Source organism: Bactrocera tryoni, unplaced genomic scaffold, assembly GCF_016617805.1.
Source record: "Bactrocera tryoni isolate S06 unplaced genomic scaffold, CSIRO_BtryS06_freeze2 scaffold_7, whole genome shotgun sequence".
NCBI lineage: Eukaryota > Metazoa > Arthropoda > Insecta > Diptera > Tephritidae > Bactrocera > Bactrocera tryoni.
In genome coordinates this window covers 14,901,260-14,922,199 of record NW_024396366.1, presented here as the reverse complement: position 1 = coordinate 14,922,199, position 20,940 = coordinate 14,901,260, and the positions used below count along the sequence as shown (strand labels likewise).

Genomic DNA, 20,940 nt, shown 5'->3' with positions numbered 1-20,940 from the left:
CAAAACTATGCTAATAGTATCACATAGTAATTTCTAAAAAACGTTAAGTGAGTGTATACAAATCAGTAAATAATAAGGCGAAATATTATGGCTTGGCAGCGATTACTATCTTCTCAAGAAATTCTGAGTACCTTAGAAGAGGAAGAGGATTTACAAGATGCCACTCAAATCGATGCCGTGTACATCCCCCGACGGTTGACAATCTTACAGACGAGGAAGGCCTAGATGATGACGCGCTAGGTGATTTTGACAATATTGTGTCCACTGATATCGCTGGAACATATGAAATACACACCGATTTACCTTTAGAGCCTGAAAACACGCAAGGTGAGCTCGGTCCTTCAACATCGAAGAAGCCAAGACTGTCAAAGAAGTCCCCAAAATGTGTTCCAGACTGGAAAAAGAACATCCGACCTATATGAATTGTCCTACAAGTGATGAAACAGTAATGACACAAAATATTGAAGAACGTGTAGGTGGAAAAACACCTTTTGAAGTATTTTCACTATTTTTTAGTGATGAAATTTGGGAACAGATTGTATGTTTCTCGGAAAAATATGCTCGTGACCATAACCGTCATTTATTTATCCTCACGGTAGCAGAACTCAAAAGATTTTTTGGTATGTTATTATTGTCTGGCTATCATTCTTTACCAGCAACGAAATTGTACTGGTCAAAAGATGAAGACAAAAATTTATCAATTGTAAGAAATTGTATGAGTCGGAACAAATTTTACTCTATAAAGGAAAACATTCATCTATGTGATAATGCGGATCTGGATAAAAATGATAAATTCGCTAAATTGCGTCCTATTTTCGATGTAATGAATCAAAAGAATATGCAGTTTGGGATATTCTCACACAACTTGTCAATTGACGAAGAAATGGTGCCGTATTTTGGACGTCATAGTTGCAAGATGTTCATCAAAGGAAAGCCTGTAAGATTTGGTTTCAAGATATGGTGCTTGTGTAGTTCAAATGGTTATCTGTATCGGTTTATTCCATAAGGCGGAAAGGATAGTAACGACAATAGAAATGATTTAGGTCTAGGAGAAAAAACTGTTCTGGACCTATTGTCTGTCATTGAAGATCCTCGCAAACATCGCATTTTTTTTTGATAATTTCTTTTCTTCGCACAAATTATTTTGCATTCTGAAAGAGAAAGGCTATTTTGCCACTGGTACTATTCGAGGAAATAGAACAATGAATAAAACCATGATAAATACGAAAACTCCTCAGAAAAAAGAGAGAGGACCATTTGATTTCAGCTTTGACCAAAAACATGAAGTATTATTAGTTCGATGGAATGACAATTCTGTGGTGACTGTGGCTACTAACAACGCAAAAATCGAACCATTGGTTACGGCAAAACGTTACGATAGAAAAAAAAAAAAAATGGTGAATGTGCCACAGCCCCAGGTTATAGCAGATTATAATAAAAATATGGGAGGCGTCGATCTGCATGATAATGGAATTGCCAATTATAGGATTCGAGTAAAAGGGAAAAAGTGGTGGTGGCCACTGTTCATCAATTTGATAGATAGTGTTTTAGTAAACTCGTGGAAGATTTACAATCTGGCAAATGAGCGATCTATGACTCAATTAGAATTTAAATCTTACGTTGCTGTTAGTTTGATGAAAACCGAAGAAGCCCAACTTACTTTTTGGGTAATTCAAATAGAAATTTAGGAAGACCATCCAAAAACGCATTACCTTCCAATATTCGCTTCGATAATATTGGTCATGTCATAGAAGAGCACGAAAATAAACGTCGAAGAAGATGCAGACAGTGTAAAAGTACAACAATTTATATGTGTAAAAAATGTCAAATACATCTTCATGCTGATTGTTTTAAAATATTTCACTCACGCTAATCGCTATAGTATTAGCGTAAGTGAAATATTTTAAATGTATTTTTATGACTTGCTTGTATAATATAAGTTCAGTAATCCCAACGTTGCGTAGGTGCAACATTTGACGGAATGAAAAATAATTAACCAATATATTTTTTTTTAATAATTTTCTCTTTTTTTATGTATTTTTAAACGTAAGAAACAATAAAACCATAAAATATGCATTTATTTTTACCCTTGGGAAATAATCGGTTAATACACAAACACATACAAATTAATTAATTTACTGATACAGTGAACAAAATAATTAAAGCTAAAAAAATGATTTGGTTGACAAACCGCATTTGTATTAAACACTATTAGCAAGAAATGGAATATTAATAGATCAAATATCGAACTCGATACTCACGATTACTCTAGCTAAGGCGGATTTAATAAATCCCACTATTTTTGACTATGATGATTTCAAATCAATTATGAATGAACACCCTGTCGGAAATCCCATAGTTAGCCTAACCGAAGCAGCTAAAGTTAAGGTCCTCCCTGCGTATCCTAGAGTCAAACTTGTTTAATATAAAGCATATTTATATTTTACTTATTTCCATATGTTTAAGAAAACACGTCCAAGTTGAAGATCATGTGGAAAGTAGCAAATCACTCTATATTGGGGTTATGGAAAAGTCTGTTTTTTTTGTATACATAGATGATCAGGATCCGTTCATGTAAGCTGTAACTTGGAAACAATTTAGATTTCTTAATAAATTTGGTACAGTAAATCGCACTAGGATGGGACATCTTTTTCTTCTTTTTTTACTGGCGTAGACACAGCTTATGCGGTTACAGCCGAGTTAACATCAGCGCGCCAGTCGTTTCTTCTTTTCGCAACGTGGCGCCAATTGGAAATTCCAATCGAAGCCAGGTCCTTCTCCACCTGATCTTTCCAACGGAGTAGAGGTCTTCCTCTTCCTCTGCTTCGCCCGTCGGGTAATGCGTACAATAATTTCAAAGCTGGAGTGGTTTCGTATTCCGCTGTCTTTTAATTCGCTGAACTACGTCAATGTCGTTGTATATCTCATACAGCTCATCGTCCCATCGAATGCGATATTCGCCTTGTTCAAAGCGCAAAAGACCATAAATCTTTCCCAGTACCTTTCGCTCGAAAACTCGTAATGTCAACTCATCAGATATTGTCATCGTCCATGTTTGCGCTCCATATAGCAGAACGGGAATAATGAGTGACTTATAGAGTTTTTTCGTCGGGAGAGGACTTACTTCTCAATTGCTTACTCAGTCCAAAGTAGCAACTGTTGACTAGAGTGATTCTGCGTTGGATTTCGAGGCTGACGTTGTTGTTGATCTTAATGCTGGTTCCAAGATAGACGAAATTATCGACTTCTAGGTTATGATTGTCAACAGTGACGTGGAGGCCTAGTCACGAGAGCGACGACTGTTTGTTTGATAACAGGTGGGAAAAACTGGCGCACCCTAAGGAAACACTGCGCAGTACACCACATTCGATGACACCATACTCGTTCGTTTTCCGACGCCCATCCCGCGCGTCGCAATTTTCGCTAACAACGTCACCATACGGTTCCTGCTCCCTGCCAGTCCTGTGCGCTACGGATATAATTCGAATTTCAGCGGTCCTGCGTGATATGGTCGCTGTTAACATGCGCAATCATACGTCGTACTAAAGTGTTTAATACTTTTTAAATTAAAGTGTTTTCTTTTGCCGAAATACTGGGTGCTTATTGAACTGAAAATAAAGTGGTGTATGCTTCCCACTAAATTGGGCATCCAAATATTCATGGTTTTTCGAGCCTCACAGAGAGGCACTATTGGAGAAACAAAAAACATTAAATATACATCTACTAGTTTGGTGGCAAAATTAACAAAAAAAAACAGAATAAACTACATAAGTGCAGTGACCCAAGCAGAACAAAAAAAAAAAAAAAAAAAAACAAAGTGACAAAAAATAAACCAATTTCGGAACAAAGTGAAGTGATACAAAGTGCAGAAACGAACAAAAACAAAAAAGACAGCTAAAAACCTAATCATAATCACAATCAGGAAAATATTAGAAAACACAGTTCCGAAACATTACAAAACCAAACCTACGGTGAAAAAACAAAATATACAAAACTGTAAAAGTACAAAAAAAATAAATAAATCGGGCGCGAAAAGTAAAAGCACAAAAACAATAACAAAATACCAAAAAAAAAGAGAACAGAAAATAAAAACAAAAAACATAAACAGGCAATCGGACACGCGATACCTAAGAACAAAACATTAATCGGGAGCGAAGTCTAAAAGCGCCTAAACAATAAAATATACACAAAAACAAAACAATCGCGAACACAAAAAAAAACGCTAAAAAATATTAAACAACAAAAATAGAAGGTGTACCTTTAAGTGGCTAAGAACCTAAAGGAGAGAGGGAGTGGAGAAAGGAAGAGGGAAAAAAACGCTGACAGCATTAAGGGAACATATATACGTACATACATATATACACATATAAAGTCCTTGAAGTAACCAAGTGAGCGTATTTAATCCATTTTCCATACTTAATAATAGGTTATCAAAAAAGTCTTGCGGTATTTTCGCTAGTTGGCGCTGAAAGCGCGTAGTTCTAGTTTTATTCGTCGCATCGGGTCATGCTATACCTTTTTGGAAAACTCATTTCACGCGCTAACACGTGTTTGATTGATTCTCATGCCATGGCAAACATGGAGCAAAATAAAGAGAAAATACGGCATATTTTACAGTTTTACTACGATAAAGGCAAAAATGCATCTCAAGCCGCCAATAAAATTTGTGCAGTTTATGGACCCGATACAGTTTCCATTTCCACCGCACAACGATGGTTTCAACGTTTTCGTTCTGGTGTAGAGGTGGTCGAAGATGCGCCACGCTCCAGAAGGCCTGTCGTCGAAAATTGCGATAAAATCGCTGAATTGGCCGAAAGAGACCGGCATAGTAGCAGCCGTAGCATCGGTCAAGAGCTGGGCATGAGTCATCAAAAATTCATTTCGATTTCAATAAAAACAAAAAAAAATCAATAAAAAAATACCGCAAGACTTTTTTGACAAACCATTAATATGCATATACACATGTATACAATATATACAAATACACATGTATACAGAAAGACGGTTTTATATACTAATATAAAATCTGTAACTTAAAATACCAACAATATACCATATATCGAAATATTTATAAAAAAAATTTATTGCCTATATTTTGAGCTTACCTTGTGTATTGAAACACAATTATTTAACAAAAACAAAAAGCAGCCAAAATTCAAGCATTTACTTGCAATCTTTTGCGGCAATACCCCTTCTGCTTAATACAGCAGTAAGTAGGATTGTATATAACTAAGTAAGCAAAGGCAAACACTAAAATTATAACATAAAAAGCAACACAAACCATAAAAAAAACAGACATACATACATATGTATATGCATATTTACCGAGTGCAGATAAATTACATATACCAAATATAATATCAAAGTGCATACGGGAGCATACCTGCACATTATCCACTTCGCTTTCGCGCTCTCTTCCAAGTGCGATCATACATATGTATGTATATATGTATTTGTAAGTATAATCATACGGCATAGAGTCTGCCTGTAATTTTATGCCCTACACTAGGTACCATATGCTTAATTATTAAAAATATAAATTTTAATTAATTTTTATTATAAATTTTAATTAATTTTCCTAAAAAAAAATTATCTTAATTTTCCGAAAATAACTAAACGGTAAGGTAAAGTAACACTGCCTTTTACAAAATACATTTATTGGAACGAAACCAAAAAAAAAAAAAACAAAAAGAATCTGATTAATCAAATTATAAATTTGAACAATATACATTAAAGCATATGTACGTACATACATACACGTAGATTTAAACATACACATTGGCATCTATTCTGTAATACCACTTGTTCTTTGTGAAACAAAAACAAGGTGGATTGGAAAAAAACAAACATTACAGCATAATTTTTGCCCACCAACTATTCGTGCATACTTATGTACAAATCATATTGATCTCTTCGACGAGCTCTCAATTGCACAAAAACAAGTACATACAAGCCAAGTATTAGGGTGAGCCTACATACCTATATAGGGACATAGAAAAATACTTAAAATTGGTATTGTGGTTTGAAAACAAAACATATAAAATAAAAATAAATAAAATAAATTTAAATAGCAGATAAATATATATAATATAACAAATAACCCGCCTTTTATAAAACAATAAAAACGTGTATATACTTTAAAAAGTATTCAGTTCATACTTAGAAATCTTTATTTCATTTTAACACATATTTCTACCTACACCCAAAATAATGAACAATACCAAAAATCAAAGTACACCTGGAGCTACACGCTCAAAACAGGTTGCTAAATTTATTTCAGAAAGTGACAGTTTTTTAATACTGTACTAGATTTGCATCTTCACCGATTCACGAAAACTCGGAATCGTTATTAGAAAGAAAAAGTCAAAATCTTAAAAATTTTTGGACTCGCCTCCAAGCGGCTCATGACGTCATTGTAGATTCTGACTATTCAGATCTACCACAAAATTTTAAATTATCTGCTTACGCCATATACGAAAACTGCTTATAACGAAGGAACAAAAGCTATGATCTCCGATCAACTAAAGCTCATTAAAGCAATTGCACCTACTCCACAAAGTAGAGTAGAGCTGCCACAAATAGACAGTCAAAAGGCAAATTCAGGTATCCACCTCGAGGTGCCCGCATGTGACACAGAAACATTCTATGGAGGTTATGAAGAATGGCCGTCCTTCCGGGACATGTTTACAGCCGTTTACATCAACCATCCAGAACTATCAAAAGCACAAAAATTGTATCACCTCAGATACAAGACAAAGGGTCAAGCAGGCGTTATAATAAACCAGTTCGCTCTTAATGACGACAATTTCAATTTGACTTGGGAAACTCTAAAAGCGAGATATGAAAACGAAAGGATACTGGTCGATAAACAAGTAATGACACTAATGAACTTGCCCAAAATTAAGAAAGAAACAAGTGTAGAATTCATCAAACTAGAATCCACTGTTTCAAATTTCCGCATTACCAGAAAAATCGTTACTTTTGTGGGAGCAATCGCTCTCATAACGACCAAAATGCCCAACGTGGCAACAAATGAAAGATTTTCTCACCACTCAATATGAAATTGCGGAAAGGTTAGAAGAAAAAATAATCAAAACTAAGAACATTAAACACGACCAAAATGGAAGCATAAATAGACCCCAAGCTAGAAGCAACAAAAATTTAAACAAAAGCTTTTACGAAGCACAAACCTTCACATCATAACAAAGAAAACAAACGTCATCAGAACTATGTAAAAGAAGGCATAAACTTACATCCTGCTAGAGATTTAAAAACTTAACAGTTAACGAACGAAATAATTTTGTCAGGTCAAAAAGACTTTGCACAAATTGTCTGTCACATGCGCATACATATAAAAATTGTAAAAGAAAATTTAATTTCTTCCATTGTCACAAAAGACACCATTCAATGCTTCATTACAGCAGATATCCTAACTTACTCCAAGGAAGCGCTTACACAAAAGGAACCACGGGTTTAGCAAAGGCAAATCCCGAAATGCACAATTTTAAAAATTGCCAAGAGACACCATGTTGCTCAAAGGCACAAAAAGCTCAAACGCTGCACAGCGAAACACAACGTAAACTAATTACAGAACCAATTATCACCATGACAACTCAAGTTGAGAAAAAACAAAATCAATACCTTAATTCACAATTAAGGAAATTTCGAGATATAGGGAAACTTTCTCCTATATTAAAAGCACATACAATTTTTCGGCCCCACAGGATGGCTTTCGCCAATAATGAAAAAAAAAAAAAATTCTGAACTGATCCTAGAGCGGTGGCGGGCTACTAAACGCCAAATTAGTACATACATACATAAAAACATAAAATATCATACAGTTGTATCAAAAGGAGGAAAATTCGGCATTTTTCGAAAATTTTGAAATAAATAAATGCGATAGTGTGACGCACCTAGACTTACAAAAGGCTATGGTCGTTCTTATCGTTCTTACATAAGCGCTCCTCATAAGGGTAGTGGAGGGAATCTGTTGTAAAATTTTAGCATTCCACTTCAAAAAAGTATCTAGAAATTACCACGATGCAATTCGAAATGAAGCCGTTCGCAATTCACGGCCTTCTCTCGCAAGATCCCTCTTTTGCACAGTCCTAACTCCAGGGCTAAGGAGTACCCATTTTGGCCATATCTGAGCCAGACGTGGAGTTACTATCCTTCATAAGCCGATCATAAATTAAATATCATAAAAAAATTGCAACAATTGCCGATAACACAGAAAAGCCAAATAATAAATAATCCGCTTTATAAACCGATAAGTCGTCAATAAAATCAAATAAACCCGCAAAATAAAGTTGCTTCTCTTAAGCATCTATTTGCAATTTAAAATTCATATTCAATTATGTACATGTGATATATTTTAAACCAAAAGCTGGTTTCCACATACACGAAGAAATATGAGAATATTACAACGCCTTTATTAAACACTTTTGCTGTCAAATCCATGCTACCCGACCAAACACAACGAGCCATGGATTTGGCATCGCAATCCTCAAGCAGCCGTCCTAGAATGACAGTAGAGGAACGTGAAGTCTTTCGGATGAAAGCGTTGGCAAAGCAAGCCGAAGTTCAAGACACCCTTTCCAACAAAATTGCAAAAATGGAAAGAAAAATAGTTGAAATTGCAAGGTATGCAAGAAAAACATATGAACTGAAACAGGAAGAAATTAAATTAATGAAAATGAAAAAAGAAAGGAAGAAGGAAGAAAATTTAGAGAAAAAAAAGACAAACAAAAGATGGAAATAAAACTACAAATTTTAAAATTAAAAATGCAAAAAAAAAATAGGGTAAATAGGGTGCTTGTAAATAGATTGAATTTAGTGTATAGTTTATTTCATAAGAATGTGATGAATTTTTTTTTTATTTCCTATTTTAACCGAACTTGAAATTGAGATTTTTTTAAGAAAACATGTGATGAATTTATTTTTACTTTATTATTGTAAGTAACGCAATTGAATCTGTGATTTTTTTAATTTAATTTAAGAGCATGTAGTTTTTGTAATTTTTATATATTTGTTATCTATGTAATATTGAATTTCAAAGTATTGAATAAAATAAAAGAATACAATATATTATTCACTGAAGTCGGTATAGTTTCATTTACATCAAATCATCAGCAATTTGTCTTCTGCGGCGATCTCCGGATCACCGATTCTAATTTTTTTACAAATGCTGTGCAAGGCGCAGCATACATTAATAACGGATGTTACTTTAGCAGGATCGTAGCGCATTTTCCTATCACTCAGAAGACATCTGAAACGGCATTTCAAAACTCCAATCGTACGTTCAACAACATTTTTCGCTTTCGCGTGGTTCTTATTAAAAATTGACTCCCTAGTTCCAGATTCTGCATGACGGAAAGGTGTTAATAAATAAGGGCTTAGTGGGTATCCGGAGTCACCTGCAAATGTATTATTGTTTTCAATATTAATATGTCAAGATTAAACTTGCGCAGTAGTCAAATATTGCGAATACCTAAATAAATAGAGTTCTGATCTCCGTTTTGATGCGCTGCCTCTAAACATGCCTTTAGAGAACTATTGTTCCATACGAACGAATCGTGTGTAGAACCAGCATATCTAGCATCCACAAAACGGATATTCATATCATGATCACAAGCCTGTAATAAATATACAATAAAATTTGTATACCAATTTTACTGTATTAAATTCATAAAAACTCACAATCATTGCATTTATGATCCTTTTCTGTTTAGATAGAGGTGTTTGTTTGTGGTAGGAACATAAATCGCAATATGGATTCCATCGATGCAGCCTATTACATTTGGTATTCCCGATCATGAATAAAATTTGCTCCTTTCCTGCTGCTTTTCTTCTTCACTCATATCTACGCTTATATGGGTACGACAAATTTTATTTTCCAAAATGGGTATGATCTCTTTTAAAATAAGGGAAACTGTTGGCTGAGCAAGTCCCAACTGAAATTCATTCCCTATAGCTTGTTGGTAACTGCCATGTCCAAAAAATCTGAGCGCGGCACACAATTATAACATCGGCGTTATGGAAGACATCCGACAATGAAATTTGTCTTTGATTTTATCCAGCACATACATAAATGCGTCCTTGTTTAAGCGGGAATTCGCAACGAATCTACAAATACGTGTACATTGAACAAAAACTTCTTATTATTCGTTATAATTATACTGGATACATACACCGTGTTAGGTAGCTCTGTAGGATTAGAATTATCTCTAATAAAACGGCGCTGTCGAAGATTAGTTCGCGTTTCCACATCGTAATTATCCTCAAAATACAGATCCGCGTTATTAAACATATTTTCGAATTTCAGTTGATATAATAATACATATTTTTAAGTATAAATGACACAAATGTCAAATTCGGTAGAACGCGCTACTTTTTTCATGAATGGCAACGACATATTTTAGCGAATACGTTAATTCGCCATTCACAATGCAAATTTGGGGTATGTTCGCCAAAGCGTTCGCTTCGCCAAATAAATTCGCTTCGCAAGTGACAATACCCGCCTAAGCCTCCCCCCTCACTCAACCTGGGAAAAACTGGCGCACCCTAAGGAAACACTGCGCAGTACACCACATTCGATGACACCATACTCATACATCAACACAACTAACCACACCTATACACCAACCTCATTAACAAACGGGATGGACAAAATTACAGCATACATATTCGTTTTCCGACACCCATCCCGCGCGTCGCAATTTTCGCTAACAACGTCACCATACGGTTCCTGCTCCCTGCCAGTCCTGTGCGCTACGGATATAATTCGAATATCAGCGGTCCTGCGTGATATGGTCGCCGTTAACATGCGCAATCATATTTACATACCTGATTTCAATAAAGTGAACCCTAAAGTGTTTAATATCTTTTAAATTTATGTGTTTTCCTTTGCCGAAATACTGGGTGCTTATTGAACTGAAAGTAAAGTGGTGGATGCTTCCCACTAAATTGGGCATCCAAATATTCAACAGGGAATATATTGTCTTCCCTCATTCTCCACCAGACCCATTTGCTTCGCTTCATTATCTATTCTGGAAAAAGCAAAACTAACGGCGCGTAGTCTCCCGTTTTGTGGATTGGGCAGAGCACACTTAAATTCCAATCATTGGGCATGATTTCGTCCGACCATATTCTACAAAGATGATGCATGCTCCTTATCAGTTCTTCGCCACCGTATTTGAATAGCTCGGTCGGCAATTCACGGGCCCCTGCCGCTTTGTTGTTCTTCATACTGGTAATTGCTATTCGAACTTCTTCATGGTCGGGCAATGGAACGTCTGCTCCATCGTCATCGATTGGGGAATCGGGTTCGATACCTCCTAGTGTTAAGTTTTCACCGCCATTCAGCAGGCTGGAGAAGTTTTCCCTCCATAATTGTAGTATGATCTGGGCATCACTCTTGGGGGTTCTACAAGAGTATGCTCCGGTCTTGAAACCTTCTGTTAGTCGCCGCATATTTTCGTAGAATTTTCGAGCATTACCCTTGTCGATCAGTTTGTCTACCTCCACCTTTATATGATATATTATTTCTCAGGACCTACTCGGATAATTCCATCCACATTCGGTTAATTTGATACTTTTGTATTACACAATTGTAAACTATAGAAACTATTCCAAGGCTGTTGTTTAGTTTTCATTGGGGACATTTATTACGTGGCGGGTCCCAATCCCAACGCACAACCCTGGGGAGGGATGGTTCGGCTGCTAAATTTTTTTGCATTCAAAAGGATGTTTTTTGGCTACTCAGAGGATACTTTGTCTAGGACTGGAAGTCGTAAGCTGTTTAAGCCATGTGTAAAAGAATCGTTTTTGGCTACTCCCAAGTGAATGGCAATCAAAGAACTTTTCTTAATTGCGTGAACCATAATTAAACGATCCGTCGGCAACTTCGTTTAGAAAATCTGAATAACCACAAGAAACTCTTTTTGGATTGAGAAAGCTCGTCTGATGATTTTTCTTGGTCAGCACTGAAAATAAAGTATGCATATTTTTTCTCTGCATTTTCTGTTAATGAGTTTTTGTTTGTTGACATTACGTATTATTATAAAAAAAATTAAACAAACTTACGCTAAACTTTGATGAATATTTTCAGAATTTTGGTTTAAAATAGTTTTCCCTCGTAGCATTATTTAAATATAAATTATGTCGTATGCAATTATGACTCCTTATTCCTAAAGCATTGCAACATTGATTTGGAAAAGGAATTTTAATAATAATTTAGAAACATCTTCTATAACAATCTAGTGCTGGACCCCACAGCCCAGAAATCATAATCTGTTCGCCGCTAAGCACCCTGCGTTGAGAAAGCGGGTTGGGGGACAAAAAATTCAATACCTGCGGAATGGCATTTCGCGTTGCGATACATACTTTGCAATTTTTTTTGAAGAACGCATGAAAATTTTTAATTCTTTAACGAAAAGCAGTAAAGCACTATTATTTAATCAAATTTACCGTGAAAATATAACTATAATAAAGCACTAACGTTTTTCTTTGAGTTCACAAAATTTCATCGATTTATCTGCGTTTATGCGTGTTGTTCCTCACCTAATTTTCAAAATCGGTGATTTAGGAAAATTTTCGGTATCTACTTGACGTTGCACAGGATTACAAATGAAAAATATTTGTTTTAAGCAATTATAGTGATTAGATAATGTTTGATTTTCCCACTTTTATAATGCCGGTCTTCACGCGTTGTTGCCGGTGAAGGATATTTGAAGAATGGAATCTTTGTAGACCCTAAAATAAAGAAAATTATGGATGGTGATATTTTCCCGATGTTACTTAGCAATGAGGAGAAAAAGGCCTAGAGAAGTTCTAAGGCAGTAAGCCCATGGTTTCCTTGGATAAAGTTGCCAATTATGACGAGTTGATCACTGACATGATTACGAATTTCACCATCATAGGATCTAGAATCTGTCTAGATACACATATTCGGAAGAACGACGAGAACGCTTCCATCATAATATAATGGCATTTGAGAGACATTACTATGGCCAGTATACGGAAAGTACTTATGTCTCCCCTCATATATTTGAGGGATAAAACAAGAAACTCTACTAATCTACGGACCATGACAGGAAAAGGAAGTGTCAATTTTTAATCATTTGGAATCTATATATCATCGGTATATTTTTATAAATTGAAGAATTTTTACTTTTTTATACATAAAAGCAAATTCAGAACTGTGTTTTAATATTTTCTTATTTTGAGATAATAAATCTGTATTTAAGAAGACCTGGGAATGTCGATAATTCTAAAAACATTATTATCAATAAATAAAATAATGGTGATGAATGATTAACGAATATGCTATCTGGTATGCTATCGGTAACTTCTGTCTAAATTACTCAATTCTAATATTTGTAATAAAAAAGACTAAACCCTCAAAATCTGGCTTCTAAAATAATTACCAAAATTTTAATAATAATTCTTTTTGAGTAAGTTTGAACCTCTGATTTCGACAAAATGTGTTTATACAATATATAGTATTTTTGACATACGGACATACCATTTTCAAAAAAGTACTATCCACGAATTTCAATTATATATCTCAGACATTGACCGATATTTTCTAAAAATAAAGTCAACTATAGGTACGGCGGTCAAATTATTCGGTAGGCTAGGGGCGTGAACAGTTTTTGTTGCATTTTAACAATTTTGAGTCATAAGGTGGCATACACTAAGGGCATTATTCGTGCAAAGTTTAATCCCGTTAAATTAATTACTTACTGGTAACGGAACGATAATATATGGGAAGTAGGCGCGGTTGTTGTCTGATTTCGCTCATTTTCACAACGTGACATAGAAACATGAAAAAAATGCCACGTATCAAATTTTGTTGAAATCGGTCAGTCGGGTTCCGAGATATGGGATATTACCAAAAATTGGGCGGTGCCACGCCGATCGTCAAATAAAGCATTGTCATTCCATCCCGGCGGCAAATTTTTACGTCTCTGACACATTTAGTTATTGATTTATCGCGCTTTTAGTAGGTTTGAACAGTACCGTTATATGGGGAGTGATCGGGATTTTTATCCGATTTCGTCTATTTTTACACTATAGGTAGGAGTTTTTGTAGTATTCTCGCTGAGCGAATTCGGTTGTTGTAGCTTAAGCAGTTTGGGAGATATGCACATTAAACTTATTAGAGGGCGGGGCCAATCTACGAACTCGGAACTTTTTTTTGTACTAAGGCTCTTGCATAACAAGTTTCATCAAGATATCTCAATTTCTATCGGATATCTACAACAGCATGAACAGTTTTGCAGCCAGTTTTTGACGGACTTGTTTGTAGAGAACATGCTGGCCAGCCAACTGTCTGCTTTGCTTTATAGGACAGGCCTGCAGCCTGCAGCGATGACTTCCCGAAATTCCGGTTCGTTTCTAAAAGCCCTTTAAGGTCATTAATTTTATAAATTTGATTACTGTACAATAAATTGTCATCATATTAACCAAATGGTAAAATACCTTATTGGCGTATCTTTGTTTTTTACTCTTATATGGTAACGATCAAAGAGCCCGTTAAATAGACGTCACCCATATGACGTTGTATTTTCGTATAATTTGATCTTTTTTCCTCCGTTTACTTGCATTAAGTAATGATAAATATTGCTTTATGGTTTCAAATTTTGTTCGAATCTCACAATTTCTAATTGGTGCAAATGCATGTTTACTCAAAATCATAATATGTGACCTGGTCTTCGGAAAGCGGGCTTAGGTGTCAAAAAAAAGGAGAACAATTAATGAGATAACGAGAAACTGACGATTATTTTTAACAGCTTTTCCCAGAAAACTAGTTTTCGCACGTTAGCTCCCTTTTCATAGGCCAGGTCACATATAATGGTCAATGTCATCAACGTCTACGCTGAATTGTGATTGGATGGTTTCTGCAATAGCTGCCCGATTAGTTTCTTCCACAATCATTGCAATTGGATTTGGCGTGAAGAAGAAACAAAATATTTGCAATGGAGTTGAGATTTTAAAATAGGGACAATTTTTGTGACTTGAGACGATTTTGCTATTCTGTAAGTGACAGTCACAAAATCTATTACATTTCATTATGATGATGTTTTTACACTTGAATGAAAATAAATATGTCGATAACAAATATAAAATTTTCTATAACATAGCAAAAAGCATAATTACCAATAAAAATCAAAATATATGTTGACTTTGTTTCATAATATTTACGAAATTTGCATAAAAATAATTTATTTTTAACGTTTTAACGAGTTGCTTAAAAGATATAAAAAAAGGCAATCGATTAATATCTATGAATATCTCTATTCAGTATATTCAAAATGGCAAAGAGTTTTTTTTAGTTTTGTGACCTGCTAACCATCAGGTCTCAAATTTGAGACAATATTTTGAGACTAACGCTAGAGGCTGTTTAGTGAATAGTAACTAGTCACAAATTGAGACTTTACCTCAAAATGTCTCAAATAGTGACTAGAGACTGCTTACAGAATTTCGCTATAAAGCTCTAATATTGCAATTGGCAATGAAGTACATTCTTAAACGGGTTCCGAGAAAAACGAAAAAGAAATAAGACCAACATTACACAGTCCTGACAGTTACTGGCGGTCTTAAGACCGGGACCTTTTCTGAGAAAAGAGTTAATGTACGGAACTACTATTTGAACATCAGAAGTAAATCGTTTTATTACTTTAGGCAAAAAGTCATTATGCCAAGACCTGGCCCGATCTAGCTTTACATATAAAACCGGTTTGTTTTACCTTTCGTATCGTGCTCGTACTTAAGTAAGTTAGGAATAACAGTGCCATCAAAATTTTATATCATTTACGGTGATCGGCCAATATAACAATTTGTTTGTTGTACATCTAATTCGTAAATTTCCTTAAATCGATTGATATTTTTTATCTATAATAAATCAACATTTTGAAATAAAAAACTAAATTTTTGCAGTTTAAAAACAACTTTACACAAATTCTAAGCAGTATATCGATATTATTTCAAGCCAAACCACGCACTGACTAGTCCAAAACAGCCAATCATGCAATATGTACCCACAGTAAAATTATAGATCACATATTACTGTTGATTAAAGGCGAAAATATGTTAAATACAATAATATTTGCTACAATTGTCGAAGTCATGTAAGTGGGGAAAAATAATGCAGAAAGAAGTGGGACGCGAATGGACTAAAACGTAAAAAATGTTTCCAAAATCACCGTGACATATTCCATTTAAAACCCGGAGAGAGCAAAAAATATATGTCCACAAAAATTTCATCAAAATCAGTTATTTTAGCTATATGTAGCTCAAAAAAACCAAAAACACCATGTGGAGAATTTATCTGCTACGTGCACTCATAGATCAAGGATCGCAAATAACATCAATATCCGAAGAATCAACACAGATTTTAAAGTTGCTGAGGAATAAATCAAAAACCAAACTTTATGGTTTAAGTGGAACCCTAATAGGCGTTTTAATATTCAAAAGTCAAGTGGAACATAAGCCAAGGTTCTTAAGCCCATGCACTGAAAAAGTAAATGAGTATTTTCACCAACTTTTACCTGCTCACAAGCTGATCAATATTTTAACAACAACTTTAAAGTATGGGATAATTGGATGGGATGTGTTCATCGGTATAGTTGAAAACGAGGCAATATTACGATTCTTTTGGCGCCGCGATTTGATGGTACGTATGTAGGTCCTCAGGGTTAAAAAATGTATACACATATACCCTCCTCAGACTCATAGTTTTCGAGATGTTTCTATTTAAAGTTCAAAAATTTGTAAAAGTAATGCTCGTTATTTCACTATGTTGTACCCACTTTTCACACATTTTTCAATTAATATATATTTAATTACACTGTACACATTCAAATATATCCAAAATTTACATTAATTGTGTATTTTTTAAGAAAATAAATATACTTTAAAAACTATTTTGCAGATTCAAACTTTCAAGAGATTTGTATGTTTACATTTATGACAAATAGCAGTGTTGCCATACTTTGTGTCCTGATAAAATAATCAAAAATTTATTTAACATTTTTACGATTTTCGTTAACCCCCCCGTGCAGAAAGTAGTTCGACACAAAGGAACTATGAACATCCCGGTGTTTGACCAAACAGGGTTATTTTTTTGACGCGCGGCCGAAGGCCCACAGTGCAGAAAGTGGTTCCACACAAAAGAACTATGAACACTTCGGTGTTTGACCGACCAGAAAATAAATATACTTTAAAAACTATTTTGCACATTCAAACTTTCAAGAGATTTGTATGTTTACATTTATGACAAATAGCAGTGTTGCCATACTTTGTGTCCTGATAAAATAATCAAAAATTTATTTAACATTTTTTACGATTTTCGTTAACCCCCCAGTGCAGAAAGTAGTTCGACACAAAGGAACTATGAACATCCCGGTGTTGGACCGACCAGGGTTATTTTTTTTTGAAAAACGTCCGAAGCCCGCCTGTGCAGAAAGAAGTTCGACACAAAAGAACTATGAACACTTTGGTGTTTGACCGACCAGGGTTATTTTTTTGAAGCGCGGCCGAAGGCCGCCAGGTTAGAAAGTAGTTCAACACAAACGAACTATGAACACCCCGGTGTTGGACCGACCAGGGTTATTTTTTTTTGAAGCGCGGCCGAAGTCCGCCAGTGCAGAAAGTAGTTCGACACACAAGAACTATGAACACCCCAGTGTTGGACCGACTTTATTTATCAAATAACATAAGATACAAAAACCATTTGTACTGTTTTCTCTATATATGTTAAACAGAAATTTTTTTGATAATTTTTTCTAAACACAATATGTGGCAACACTGGTGTTTGTCATGTAAATAAAAATAAAGTGAGAGTGAATTGCATATAAAATTATGGAACTTTAAATACAAATATCTCATAAACTATAAGTCTGAGAAAGGTATATGTGCATGCATTATACCCTCAAATCGCGGCGCCAAAAGAATCTTAATCGTGCCGAAAACGACATAAGAAAATATCAGTGAGTTCTTGAAAAACGATTTAGCTCGATTTTGGGATCAAGACTCAGCATTAATTATTGGATAATATTTTACCGAATAGATCACGTCCAATACGCACTGAAGAAAATATAGCAGCCATAGCTGAGAGTGTACACGAAGGCCGTGTAGAGTCGATTCGGCGCAACTCGAAGTGATGCATGGAACGATTTGGCGCATTTTACGTCGAGATCTTAATTTGGAAGCGTACAAACATTTGAAAAATATAATCTCCAAAAAATCAATGCTAAAGAATATCCTTGCAAATGATACTAAATATTCCCCGTTAAATTTGAAGTTATATATTTTTATATATATACCATATATATCCGTCAACCGGAACTTCGAAAAATTTGTGTTAGGTACATATATGGGAGCTAGGAGTAAAATTGATTCGATTTTAATCAGAAAAACATATTCTATGAATTTCATTCAGAAGCCTCGCAGACTTATCGATATATACGGTAAAAGTTAATCGGAAGTGTTAAGTACTTTATAGCTATTTAGTATACGGTATACAGAAAAAGTATTGACACGATTTTGTGGATTGTCGACACGACATAATTATCGGCAAAAGACTCTCTCGGACTTTCAGTAATATTCACGGACTGACAGATATTTTTGTTAAAAAGCCAGCTGTAGGCACATAGGTCCACATATTCGGTATCTGAAAGCTTGAAAAGTTCTTCTCGGATTATAATCAATTTAAGGTTTGACAGTATATCATAAAGGCAGTATTTCAAATATATTGTTTTATAGCACTTACTACTGTGGCCATATAAAGGAGCGCAAGTTCGGTGTGGGATCCACGGAGGGTAAGGCACCCCGTCGCCGAGTATTGGCATTCACCCAGATGAATGATCGTCTAGCCACAATCTGTATCAAAGCGAAGCTCTTCATTATATCGCTGATTTGTGCCCACGTCCCGACGGAAGAGAAGGACGATGTGACCAAAGATGCATTCTATGAGCGCACCTATGAGAGTTGCCCCCCGCCACGATGTCAAAATCGTACTTGGCGACTTTAATGCCAGGGTAGGCAAAGAAAGTATCTTTTGCACAGCGGTCGGTAAATTAAGCCTCTATGGTAATACATCCCCAAATGGATTGAAACTGATCGACTTCGACGGGGCCGAAATATGGTTGTCTGTAGTACTAGATTCCAGTACAGGAAAATTCATCAAGCTACCTGGCTGTCTCCGCATCGAAAAACCTTCAACCAGATCGATCCTGTTGTTATAAACCGAAGACACGTTTCCAATATTTTGGATGTGCGTGGGCTCCGAGGTCCTAGCCTTGACATGGACCACTATCTTGCTGCAGCGAAGATGCTCACCCGCCTCGGTGCGGGAAAAAACTCACGTCAAAAAACAGAAGGAAGGTTCGGCGTCGAGAATCTGCTAATCAAAACAGACAGCCGAACAATTCTCTACGGCTGCAAGCTAAGCCATTGGTTTTGGGAAGATGAGAAAACAGACTGCCTACTTCTGAACGTTACTACCGACCACAACACAAGCGGGATGGGAAAGATACCGTGAGTTGAAGAAGGGAGCGAGACGCATTTGCGCCGATACGCAGATGTGCGGACTAACAAAAGGTTTCAATGACGGAGCATACTCTTGTAGAACCCCCAGAGGTGATCAAATGACATACTGAAATTATGGAGGGAACACTTCTCCAGGCTGCTGAATGGCAGGGAAAGCATAACACAAGGAGAAGAGGATAGACACACCACCTTCGTCATCTAAAAGGTAATGTTCCGGTCTTGAAACCTTCTGGTAGTCGCCACATCTTTTCGTAGAATTTTCGAGCAAATTAACAAATAACTAATAAAAATGGATAGTAAAAATATTAATTGCCTTTTTTTACGACACTTTAAAAATTACCTGAAATTCATGCTTCTAGACCAGAATATCCCCTTAACTTTCTTCTTCCAAAATACAAAAATCTTGAGGGGCTGTCAGAAAGGGCAATTTTTATTAAAAACCAAGTTTTTGCGGGCTCCTTCATTGTGGGACCTAAAAAATACATTTACCGAGAGAACTTCAGAAATCCGTCCCAACCGGGCATGTGCGGATGGAGAAGGTTCTCCAAATAAAAAATATTTATAGATATAGTAGCGACAAACTTATAGCTTTAGAAAAATTTGCGTTTAAGGTTTCAAATTTCAACTTTTTAAATTTACTCAACGTCTACACTCATAAATTAGAACCTTCAATAATTAGAAACAGTTTGCTATATATTGAAATTAAAATCGAAAACTTTAATTTCTGATCGTATTTTATTTGGAATAGTTAATAATTTAATAAGAAGGTGCATTTCACTATGATTGTTCTCTACTAACAACGTAAGCGCATTCTTGAGGCTCGCCGATATCTTTTTTTCAAAAAAACTAAAAAATAACCAACTGAAGATTAGTGATAGAATCATCATTTTATAATGAATATATTTGCCTTGAAAATTATTGTAATTTTTTTAATTTTTACTGAGATCAATATGTTGATTGGTTTTACTTTTTACAGAAAAAATATATTTATTGTAATTTGAGTGCATCTATATGTTTTGTTGTGTTGCATTTATTTTTGATTTAATAATTACATACATACGTACATATATGTCTAAGGACCAAAACAAACAAACGAAAATTGTGCTCCATATATAGTATAGGACCATAACCTTTGATGATGCAAAATCCTTCAGTATTTTCCTTCTCTTGAGGAGCAACGCAAAAAGGATTTTTTTTTTGCTTTTTGACTGTTTATATTTCCAAAAATATCCTGTGAAATCGACATGGTCGTATCTTGAATAGTTTTTGGATAGCAGCGTTCTAAAGAGCGACCGCTCGCAAGTCCAAACATATATAAGTGAAGACTCAATGCTATACAAGCAGTTGGATACAATTTGGTTTCAACGGGAAAACCCACTTATTGGC

The 20,940-nt window shown here is 35.3% G+C and overlaps 3 protein-coding genes across 4 annotated transcripts in view; 1 reads left to right on the top strand and 2 right to left on the bottom strand.

Annotated features, from left to right (window-relative positions):
• Positions 1 to 20,940, top strand: part of LOC120781455 (transcription initiation factor IIB) — a 348,751-nt gene that overhangs the window by 255,552 nt on the left and 72,259 nt on the right. The window lies entirely within an intron of this gene.
• LOC120781456 (methionine aminopeptidase 1D, mitochondrial) overlaps positions 1 to 20,940 on the bottom strand; it is a 39,717-nt gene that overhangs the window by 10,356 nt on the left and 8,421 nt on the right. The gene's annotated exons all lie outside the window — the stretch shown is intronic.
• Positions 9,014 to 11,069, bottom strand: LOC120781457 (putative nuclease HARBI1). The gene is made up of 4 exons (XM_040113673.1): positions 10,191 to 11,069; positions 9,700 to 10,125; positions 9,491 to 9,635; positions 9,014 to 9,416 (listed from the first exon to the last, which is right to left on the bottom strand). The coding sequence occupies exons 2-4, from the start codon at positions 9,814 to 9,816 to the stop codon at positions 9,121 to 9,123; spliced, it is 558 nt and encodes a 185-aa protein (XP_039969607.1). The 5' UTR covers positions 9,817 to 10,125; positions 10,191 to 11,069; the 3' UTR covers positions 9,014 to 9,120.

Excerpts from the sequence above, each read along its gene's own strand:
- LOC120781457 (XM_040113673.1), bottom strand. The coding sequence starts at position 9,816 with ATGATCGGGAATACCAAATGTAATAGGCTGCATCGATGGAATCCATAT. Across the intron at positions 9,636-9,699 it reads GGATCATAAATGCAATGATT|GCTTGTGATCATGATATGAA; the intron begins GTGAGTTTTTAT and ends TATTTATTACAG. Across the intron at positions 9,417-9,490 it reads TCAGAACTCTATTTATTTAG|GTGACTCCGGATACCCACTA; the intron begins GTATTCGCAATA and ends ATACATTTGCAG.